Source organism: Apus apus, chromosome 23 (genome assembly GCF_020740795.1).
Source record: "Apus apus isolate bApuApu2 chromosome 23, bApuApu2.pri.cur, whole genome shotgun sequence".
NCBI lineage: Eukaryota > Metazoa > Chordata > Aves > Apodiformes > Apodidae > Apus > Apus apus.
The window spans coordinates 77,200-88,167 of NC_067304.1; the positions used below are offsets into that span (position 1 = coordinate 77,200).

The 10,968-nt window shown below is 56.2% G+C and overlaps 1 protein-coding gene across 1 annotated transcript; it reads right to left on the reverse strand.

Moving 5' to 3' along the window:
• On the reverse strand, nucleotides 1–9,802 carry LOC127393827 (coiled-coil domain-containing protein 63-like). The gene is made up of 12 exons (XM_051639315.1): nucleotides 9,623–9,802; nucleotides 4,760–4,905; nucleotides 4,544–4,618; nucleotides 4,435–4,471; nucleotides 3,655–3,774; nucleotides 3,019–3,200; nucleotides 2,616–2,785; nucleotides 1,918–2,138; nucleotides 1,359–1,433; nucleotides 813–1,005; nucleotides 271–468; nucleotides 1–80 (listed from the first exon to the last, which is right to left on the reverse strand). Exons 1-12 carry the CDS (start codon nucleotides 9,800–9,802, stop codon nucleotides 1–3), a joined length of 1,677 nt encoding a protein of 558 aa, XP_051495275.1.
• Between the last annotated feature and the right edge of the window lie 1,166 nt (nucleotides 9,803–10,968).

The following is a 10,968-nucleotide window of genomic DNA, read 5'->3' on the forward strand; positions in this document are numbered from 1 at the left end:
TCACAGCTTGGCGCTGCCCTGCCCCTGCTGGCTCCGGAGGACCAGCTGCCGCATCTCCTCGTAGTCCAGCGGCACGTCCACTGCGCAACAAAACGGCCGCCCGTCACCCACGGCACCCGGGCCTTATCTACCCGCTAGGGCGGGGCAGGCTGGTCGGGATTGGCTGGGGAGGATGGGGTGGCAGCAGGGGATTGGCCAGGCCCCCCGCGGGAGCTGCAGATTGGCTGGCGGCGGGGACACGGCCCCGCCCTCCTCCCCTCCCGCACTCACAGGCCTCCAGGAGGTCGTCGGGGCCTTCCAGGGCCAGGGCGGGCGGGCAGAGCCGGACGGGAACCACCCTCTGCAGCAGCGCCAGGCCGGCCAGCAGCGGGATGGACACCGGCTCTTCCGAGTCTGTGTCCACAGTTGATGCGTAGAGCACCCTGGAGTCCTGCAGCAGGAGCTCGATGATTGTCTTCTCCAGGAGACCTGGGCAGCGGGGAGTGTCAGGGTCACTCAGGGCTCCTGCCCAAATCCACCCCCTGGGGCTCTTTGCTCCACAGGGATCCACTGATCTCCCCCAGGCAGCCTGTCTCCCCAGGGCTGATGGTCCCCACCCCCAGAGGCAACGTGAGGGCTTGGGGCTCCACTGGCACATTTATATGGCCAGGTCTGAATTGTCTGGAAATTTGGGACCCCAAAGTCTCACGAGGGACACCCCCGCATGACGGGGCTGGGGAAAACGGCAGCTCTGTCAAAACGCAGCGCAAGTGGGTGGTGGATGTACAAGGGTGGGGCCGTAATGGGGGGAAAGATGGGCAGCCCTGACCCACCGAAACACTGCAGCAGGTTCTCGTCTGTGACCTCCCCTGTTCCTCCAAGCTCCAGCAGGATCATGGGGCAGTCACGTCTGGTCTCCTGGAGCAGAACCTCCAAGCGAGACTTGAGCTGGCCCAGGACTTTGCTGCTCATGTTGCATTGCTGTTCACACATGTTGGCTTCCTCGGTCGTTTCCTTTAGACTTGCCTATCGACAAAGATTTTGCCGGCTGTCACACCAGCCCCCTGCCACCCCCAGTGCTGGTCAGCTCCAGTCTGGACACCGGAGACATCCCAGCAGAGGCTGTGGGAATCTCCCATCCCTGCAGGGGAAAGGCTCTAGAGAAGGGGTTCCCAAGCTCCCCGTGCACAGACGAGGCCCCAGGCGCTGCAGGACCAGGGCTGGCAGGAGCCCTGCAGTCACCAGATGCCAAAGCTTCTGACCCACTCCTCTCCAGCCCTGGGCCAGAGCAGCCTTGACTGGACCAGACTCCCCTAGGACACATGCCAGGAAGGACAGGGCACTGCTGCCCTTGCTGAGGGAAGCCCCGGCCACCATACCTCCAGCTCCTGCAGGACTTGAAGGCTGCTGCTCTTTGCAGTGTCCTGCTCCCTTGTGATAGCTGCAATTTCTTCCTGTGTAAACACAAGCACGTGGAGGGGGTTCTGGCTGAATGCCCACCAGGCATGCCCAACAGAGGCTGGGGACCATCCCTCCTCTGCCCTGGGAGCAGGGACATCCCACTTGACCCCTCTGGGGACCACCATCCCCTGGCCAGGAGGGCAGGTGACGGCCCCACAACAGGCAGCCATTCTTCTTCCAGCCAGCCCCACAGACGGCCGAGGCAGCTCTGGGCCCTCTTGGACACGGCAGTATTTCTGCTGGGTACACGGTGGCAGCAGTGAGACACTTTTGGCTCCGAGAACACGGCTCTCTGTCTCCTGGAGTTCTGTTCTTTGCTGCCCCTTTGCATTCCCCTCATCCCACCCGTGTGGCAGGCCCAGAGCTGGGCTCTGCTGTCGGCAGTCATGCTGGACACATGGGAGAGGAAAATCCCAGCCCAGCCCAGCCCAAAAGCACCAGCTGAGAAAGGGGAGACGTGGAGAGCCTGGAACAGACCTGGAGAGCCTCGATCCTCAGCTGCAACTTCTCCACGTTCTCGTTCAGCTCAGTGGAATAGCTCAGGCAGGAAAACTCCTTCTCCAGCTTTTCCACGCAGCGATTCAGCTCTTCTTCTATGTTCCCGTTCTCCGAGAGCTCCAGCAGGTACCTGTGAACCGCCTCCCGGCTCTCCCAGCTCTCCCCCCGGCTTAGTCTCTCCTGCTGGGCTGCCTTGAAGGCTGAGGAAGAAGCAGAGAGCCTGGCTTGTGCATGTCCCCACAGGCTGCCCTTTGCAGAGCCTTCCCCCATGGGTGCTGTGGGGTTTGGTGGGGTGCTTGGGGGGTAGGGGAGGCTGGAAGTCTCTTTATTTCGCTCCAAAATGAAGCAAAGCTCTCACTGTCTGCATGGGATGGGGCAAACACAGTGGGATCCCTCCCCGGGATGATGAAAAGAGCCCTGGCTGACCATGGTGGCAACTCCCTGCCTCCACATCCCTCCCGCTCTGCAGGGCACCCCAAGACACAGGGCTTTGGGTGGCCTCACTGGGTTATCACTGCTCAGCCTTTTCTCCTCTGGAGCAAAGGCTGGGGTGAAGGAGCCTGCAGGCAGGGGAGATGTCCGGCCTTTGGGGTGCAGTGCCCTAAGCAGCCCCCTTGCCAGCCCAGCAGACTCCTGCTCTGTGGTCCCAGCTGCAGGTGCTTTCACTTGTCTGATACCTCTTCTCTTTTGCGCCTCTTTCTCCAGTTGTGAGCGGTCTCTGCGTTTGGTCTCCATGAAGCTCCTCAGACTCTTCATGCTTTCAAAGACCCGCTGCCGCTTCAGCAGCCTGACATGCTCTTTCCTGTGCTTCTCTTCCAGTGCTGACATCTCTGCCAGGGTCTCCATCCTGCACACAGAGAGCAGCAGGTTACCTCACGGGTCAGTGCAGGGCTTTGTATTCCTGGCCATTCCCACCATCTGTGCCTGACCCAGCACCCAACCCTGAGCACCCAGCTCCAGAGAGGAGCAGTGGATCTTCTCTCTACCCTTGCAGCCAGTCTCTTGTCACATCCCTGCTCATCCCTGGCATTGCCCCTCACTGCTCAGTTTGCCACAGGGGGCTTTTGCAGGGCCACCTACCGCTGGTCGTAGGCCCCTGTGGACTGCTCAAGAGTAGTGGTCATCTTTTGCGTCTGTTCATTCAGCTTCTGATGGAGCCTCAAGGAGATGTTGTCCAAAACAGCTTTTCGGACTCGCAGGCTTTGAATCTCCCCTTTGAGCTGCTTCTTTTCAGTCAGGGTGGTATTGAGAAGAACAGTGGCCTGGGGAGAAGGAAGCAAATGGTTTGAAGCTGGTGCAGGACTGAGGGGCTCAGGTCTCTGCTGACAGACCTTGAGCAGGGCTGGGACAAATGCACCCCAAGAGATTTTAAGCTGGCCCTGCACTGTCCTCCTCCCCAGGACTGCAGAGGCAACATACTGATCCCAGCAGAGCCCTGGAGCTGGTGTTGCCCAAAGCAAGGTGGCTTTGGGCAGCTCTAAACAGGTGCAGACCTTCAGGCTTCCTGGCATGGCACAAGTGCTGCATTTGGGTCACCAGGCGTGGGATATTCTGGGAGCCATCAGGCCAGGAGAACAAGCCAGGGCCTTTATGCAGCTTGTGTCAACCAAACGCATCTGCGCCATTTCCCTTTGTCCTCAGCAAAAAGCATTTTGCACACAGGCCCCAGTGTGGCCCCAAACATGGTCTCCAAACATCTGCAAGATGTTTGCTTACTGTTTGCAGACGCTTCTCTAGTCTCTCAGCCTCCTTTTCTAGCTGTTTGACATTGTGGGATTGCTTGATCTTGGCTACTTTCTGGTTTTGCTTCACAATCTTCTCTTCAAGCTCTAGTATCTGCACACACAGAGACAAAAGAAAAAAACAGGAGGAAGTTTAACCTCCACCCCTGTGTTCTGGATTCTTGTGAGGACATTTAGCCAAAGAAAATACCCTCTCCTGACCTGAGCTACAGCAACCATGTCATTCCTGAGCTCACACTTACAGGAGCAGCTTTAATCCCCCCCCCCGGGAAATTCAGCCCCAGTGCTGGACAAGGCACAGCAGACCCTTGGGGCAGGGTGGAAGGATGGCTTTGGTAAGGGTATCATGCTGGCCAGACAGGGCTCTGTGCAGTCCCCCCTTGGAAGGAGTGGAGGAAAACTTCTGCCAGAAGTGGGGAGCTGGCAGAGGGAATAAACGCCTGGGAAGAATGAAGTTGGGAGGGGGGTGGGGGGATGTTTTGCGACCCCAGACACGTCTTTGTGCCATCAAAGAGGAGCTGCAGAGAGTAGCAGGACAACAAGGTTGCGAGTTGGACCTTGCTCTTCTAGCCAGTGCTGCTGACCTGAAGGGCAGCCTGGCTCTCCCCACGGGTCACTGGCACGTGTCTTTTACCTGCAGGCACCATCACATTCCAAGGCCTAAATTCCATGTATTTTACACCGAGGAGTTTCAGTCACAGGGCTCACGCTCTCACTGCCATGCTCAGACAGGGAACAGTCCAGACACTTTTACCTCTTTGTCCAGCTGAGCAAGCAGGCCTTTTCTCTCTCTGACCAAAGACGCATAAAAATACCAGCTGTCTGAAAGCTGCTGCAGCTTTCCAAGCGCTTTCTCCTCCAGCATGGCCTTTCTCTGCAGCTGGCTGAGCTTGAACCATGTCTCTTCACGCTCTTGCGTCAGGGACTCTATTTCTCTTCTGTAAAAACGGAACAGCAAAGGACATGGAGCCCATCCCAGCTGCAGTGCTGGAGCAGGTCCTCACCCCACGCTACATCCACACCCAGGTTCCCAGATCTCGGCATGGAGGAATGTCCCCAACAAGAGAAGCTGCACTCACTCCTGGGACAGCATTTGCTGCCTCGCGTTGGCATGGTATGATCTCCTCTTGGCAGCTGCAATCTGAAGTTGTTTCTGCAGCAGCCCAATCTCCCGTGCAGCCTCATTTTCATCCTCCTTCCCTTTCGGGTTCGATTGCTTCTTTCCCTGATGCCATAGAGAGGGAGAGGTTGGTCCCTTGAGTAAACACAACCAGCGGTGGTAGACAGAGGAGCTGGACACAGGGGTTAATGGCATCACCACCTCCAGCTCTTTGTCACCACCTCCAGCTCTCGGCTGCCACCTCAGATAGGAGGTGATCCCCACAGCAGAGACTCCATAGCACCTCTGGGGGAGTTTGGCTTTGGATTGGGCTTCAGTTTTTACCTTTGGGCTGCTCATCTCGCTCGTGTCTTCGGGCTAACTCAGCGGGTCGCTCTGCGCACACCTCTGGAAAGGCGACGAGCAACCAGGGAGGGCACCCGGGCCAAGCCTGCAACCCTCACCCCAGAGCTGTTCCCCCCCAGCCCCGCTGCAGCCCCCCAGGCTCCCCTCTGCCCCCCTTAACCAGCACTGCTCACCCTGCCACAGGGTGCTGTGGTTCCAGGCAATGGGACTGTCGTCGCACTTGGGTTTTCCCAAGAAACAGCCCAGATTTGCCAACAGAATCTCAGGAGAGGCAAGATCCCAGCACAGAGCTGGCATCCAACTCCAGTCCTGTGCCACCTGTGCACTGCTCCAGGTGCTGTGCAGCTGGCACTGGTCTGAATGCTACATGGGTGTCATCATAGTGGAGTATGGGTGGGTTCTCCATGGGGACCATCACCCAGGAGATGGACCAAAGGGACAGACATGGCAGCGCTGGCAGTCCACACTTACACGGACCAAAGGGATTTTCATGCCCCCAAACCAGCCCTGGAGCTCCAAGGTCTCCCTGGCTGCATGTCCACAGCAAGCAAAAACCCTCATTTCACCAGTTCCCACTTCTCTTTGTGCTGTCTGCATTGGCCCATCCCCTGGGGCTTGGAAGCCTTTTGCCCCATCCCCAACAGTGTTTCAGGGCCACGGAGCTGCCGTCCCCTCCCCTTCCTTGCCTGCTCCCTAGGCTTAGCAACCTGGTTTCTCTCTGTTCTGCTCGTGGAGAAGCAGCAACCACCACCACATCCCTGCCATCACCCTCAGCACCCAGACCCCCTTGAGGTGCCCACCATCGGGAGAGCAGCAAGGGCTGGCACTGCCGACCCAGGGAAGGGTCCTGAGGACAGAGCCTGTTCAGGTGTTCAGCACAGGGACAAATTTCTTCACTCCTGTGACCAATGACAGGAGTCGGGGAAATGGCAGGAAGGTGAATAAGGGGAGGTTTAGGTTGGATATCAGGAAAAGGTTTTTCACCCATGTTCTGGTTTAAATATTAAAGGTGAACCCCAAAAAACCAGAGGACAGATCTGCTCTCTATTACCCTGTCGTGAGCCGATGCTGTCACAGAGGGATACCATTTTCTGTGATGGCATCAGCTCACGACACACCCCCCCTCTGCCCTCCCAAGGGAAGATAGAAGGGGAATAAGGAAGAGAGACTTAATCTTTGGAAACTGAAACTAGAAACAAATTTTCTGTAACACAAGGAAAAAGGGTAAAGGGGCGGGGGGGAGAGAAGGGGGAAGTAGATATTTATATACAAAACCGATCTTGATGATGGCAGGGATATGGGACACGCAGGGTGGCTCCAGGGGAGAGGTCCACGGCTCCTCACGGCACCTGATGCAGTTGGATTCTGGAGCGAGCACCTGGGAAGCTGAAGGAACCAGCAGCAGCCCCGGAAGGGAGAAAGGAGCAGGAAGGGAGAAGGGCCCAGCTTCCAGCTCTCCTGGCTTTCATAGATTGTGACAGGGAGTGGGCGGGAATTCTGACCCTTCCAGTCTTTCAGGGTCCTAAGGACTCTCTCTCTCTCTCTCTCTAGGTGTCCTACACCGTGTTGGTGTCTCCAAAACCATTACAGCCCAGAGGGCAGTCAAACACTTGAACAAGCTCCCCAGGGAAGTGGTCCCAGCACCAAGACTGCCTGAGTTCAAGCTGCATTTGAATGATGCTCTCAGGCTCATGGTGTGATTCTTCGGGTGTCCTACATAGGCACAGGAGCTGACCTCTCCTCTCTGGTGACCAATGATAGGACCCAAGGGAATGGTGGGAAGATGTGCAGGGGGAGGTTTAGGTTGGACATTAGGAAGAGATTCTTCACCCAGAGGGTGGTGGAGCACTGGAATGCGCTCCCTGGGGAAGCAGAAATGGCTCCAAGCCTGAAAGTTTTCAAGACACATTTGGACAACACCCTTCAGGGACATGGTGTGAACTTTGGGGTTGTCCTGTTCTGGGGCGGGAGTTGGACTTGGTGATCCAGGCTGTCCAAGGAGGTGCTTGAGCCACCATCCCTGGAGACTTCTAAAAAGACAGATGTGGTGCCAGGGGACAGGGTTTAGTGGTGGATGCGGCAGAGTTAGGGTACTGGTTGGACTCGATGATCTTGAAGGTCTTTTCCAAACAGAATGATAAGGATACTGTAAAGATACCTGACATCTCCATCCAGGAGTTGATTCGGTTGCCCAGACCAAGGTGGGCACGGCTTCCAAGTCAGCCTGAAGCAGCTGAAGACCCCATGTGGGACTGGGAAATGTGACCCAGGACCTCCAGGAGCGCTTCTGGAGGAGGAGCCGGTGCCCAAGGTTAGAGGAGAACTCTCATCCCTGCCTGCAGCAGGGCTTGGGGGGGATCTTGGGGTCTGGGCCCATCACAGAAGGTGTTTCCATTGGTCTAAGGTTATCTGCTGTGGGAAGTGGACTTCAGGGGAGGCAATGTGGACAGCAAAGGAATGCATTTTATTTTTCATTGAGGTGCACCTTGCTCTGTTTTGGTTTGTTGGTCATTAAGAAACCTCCTCCTGTGTCTGCAGGCAGCTCTTTCCCCAAGTGACACAGGTGGGAGTTGGTGCCAAGGAGCTGGAACTTGCAGCCACAGCCTTCAGTGGAGGCAGCTCCAATTTGAACAAGGTGCTTTGTGTCCCAGGAGTTCAGGGAGGGAAATGGTGGGGGTGGAGGTGGGGACAAAGACCAGCAGATTGTGGGACAGAAAGGGCCTTGATTTCCATGTGCATTCAGACTGCATCATCAGGGGATGCTCAGGATCAAGAACAGCTGGAGTTTGCTGACATCACAGAAGGTGTAAACAGGAAAAAAAAAGAAAAAAAAAAGGAAAAAAAAAAAGGGGGGGGGAACCTTGAATATTTTCTGATCGCTGTTCTGATGGTGAAAATAAACTATTTTCACTTTGTCTGCACTCCTGAAAGCTCTCCACTTAACCACGTAAGGTTTGAAGACAAATTATTCCCAGAGGCTTGGCTTGTTAAGGCGTTGTGAATGTTCATGAGCTCGCTGGTACTGAATTCTTGAACAGAAGATGATGATGACAGGTCAAAAAGCCTCTAGAGAAGTAAAATTCAGCAGCAAACCTCCAAGTTTCTGAGGGTATTAGAAAGCCCCACTGAGGAGCATCACTGAAAGAGACCATGCAAGGAAATGACCAGGCACGGAGACCGTCTCCGGGGGCTGGTGAAGCAGGAAGTCAGAGGCACTGCCTGCAGGTGGGAAATCCAAGGTGGGATGTGGCTGTGAAAGCCACCCAGGTGACTTGGTGGGATCTAAACCAAAAGAATTTTTCAGCATCTCTTGAGACAAGGCCAAGAGCACCTAAGCGTGCAGGAGCTGCCTAAGAATGTGCTTGGATGAGAGTCCAGCTGTGAGAAAAGCTGTGGGACTTGGTGTGTAACGAGTGTCAGGAGGAAACTAGTGTCCTATTCATTAACAATGGCAGTGGAGTTGGGTATCACGAAGCCCCAGAGGGGGATGAGGGGGCCCATGCAGCAAAAGTTCCTCCTCAGGGCTGGGGTGCATGGCCAGAGGTGGAAATGGCTGGTGTGTGAGGTGCTCAGGGAAAATTGCCCCGGGGAACATGGCACAGATCCCCCGGCCTCTCTCTTCTGCAGCTTTGGTGCCTTCTTTCCTTCACTGTGTCACCTGGCTCTGCACCGTCAGCACCCCGCTAGGTGCCTTCACCATGCACGCTCCAACAGCTGAGCTCTACACGGCTCTTCTCCTCTCCCAGACACTTTCTACCCAGCCCAGGCTCTCCCCAGCCCTCTCCACCTCTCCTGCCCTCTCCCCCATCAGAGCTGCCCAGTCTGGGCTGGCCCCATGGCAGTGCCCACCACAGGGTGCTGCAAAGCTCTGGGCACTTGCACCGTGGCCCCGGCCCCTCTGAAAGCCACAGCAGATCCTGGGGAGCTGAGAGATCAGCCCCAGAGCTGAGGACCAGCCCTAGTATGAGGACACAGAGCCACCCTGCGCCTGCTGGCCTTGTCTCCAAGAGATCCTTATTGCCAGCTGCTGGCAGCCCTGCTCTGCCAGCCCCTCTCCCCAGCACAAGATTCCTGGCCCTGGGACGCCTCTGGCTGTTCTGCTGCCCCAGTGAAAGGGCAGCCTGTCCCAAGCTGCAGTAGGCAGGAAGAAGTCTGAGTCATTCATTACCCTTTGGAACGAGAGAATTGCTCCCTTGCTCCCCTACCAGGACGTCCATGCCTCTTTTTTTCCCCAGGTTTTCCCCAGGGAACTGTGTCTGTGCTGGCCTGATCCACGTGCCCTGCGGGGCCCCAAGCTGGTGGTGCTGCTCTGCAGAGCGAGCAGGCCGTGGGGCCTGGATGCCGCGGGGAAAGGGTCTCAAGAGGGTCACTGCTGACCACCCCATCTCCAGGGGCACTGGCCCTCAGCAGGGAACGCTCGGGCCTGGGCTCCTCCCCTCAGTGCACGAAGAGCCCCAGCACAGCAGCAGGGCCTGACGGAGGCCGTTCCCGCAGCCACTCCTGACCCCCGAGGAAGGACGCGAGGGAAGATCCCCGCGCAGGGACGGCCCCGCTCCATGGCGCCCTTGTGCCCTCGGCTCCCGGAGCCACCCGGGCCCCGGGGAGCACAGGCCCAGGGCTGGCTCCGCACCAGCGCGGTCCCGGCCCCCCCCGCCATCTTCGCCCCCTGCCCAGCGCGGCCCACGCGCCGCCCGCCTCACGCGCCCCATCCCGCCCAACCGGCCCAACGGCCGCGGCGCGAGCGCCCCCGCAGCACCAGGCGCCTTCCTCTGGCGGGGGAAGGAGCGTCCTGCCCTGCCTGCCCTGCCCCGGCGGGGACGAGGAGACGGCCCTGCCCTGCCCTGCCCTGCGGGGAACTGCACGTCCTCTCCTGTGAGATGTGTTCCCCTGATTCGTGTTAAAATGGAACAATGTTAGAGTCACAGGGTGAAGAATAATTCTCCAATAACTTGTGTAGTTTCTGGGGATGAAGAACACCCCCAAGGTATTTGTTGTACTGTTGATTTTTCTGCTCCAGAGTCCACTGAGAACTCAAATTCCTGTCACTGGGGACCCAATTTCAATTTTATCAAGGGCTCTGAACTTCGCGAGGTCCCCAGCAAATAGAGCCCCTGACCCCGCTAATCCTCTTTAAAAACTTGTTCATCCTGCAAACGTTTCCCACAATTCCTTTTCAGGTGTCCCTTCCTATGGCAATAGAAGCATTCCACATTCTTTAATACATGTCTCAACATTTCAGGTCCATGTTGAGTCTCTTGATATCTTTCTCCCAGTCCCTGTGAATTCTTTCGCCTTTCATGTTCCCTTCCTTATGCTGTTATAGGTGAATCATGAAATCAATTTGCTGATCAAATGTGAATGTATATGGTTGAATGTTAAAATGCAATGTTTATTAAAATGCTGGAAGTTATGTTTGTTATATGTTGGAAGTTATGTTAAATGCTGGTTGTTAAATGTTAGAAGTTATATTCATGTTTGTAAAGCATTGAATGTTGTGGTTATGTGAGAGTTAATGTTGGAAGCTATACCCTGTCATGTATCAAACCTTAAGTTATATAACATTTTGAGTGACTGCGCATGTCCCGAGGAACGGCTATCACCATGCAGAAGATGGAATTTTCCAAGAAGGGGCAGAGCTTTGCAACGGCGGGAAAAAGAACGCAGAGTATGGAATTTTCCAAGGAGAGGCGGAGCCTTGCACCGGCGGGAAAAAGAACTCTATAAGAAAGGACCCCGCGAGGACCCGAGTGCGCGTCTTGGTGGAGCGGTGACTCCCGGCGTGCCCAGCGCTGTTTGCTCACTTACCTCAAATAAATTAATTAA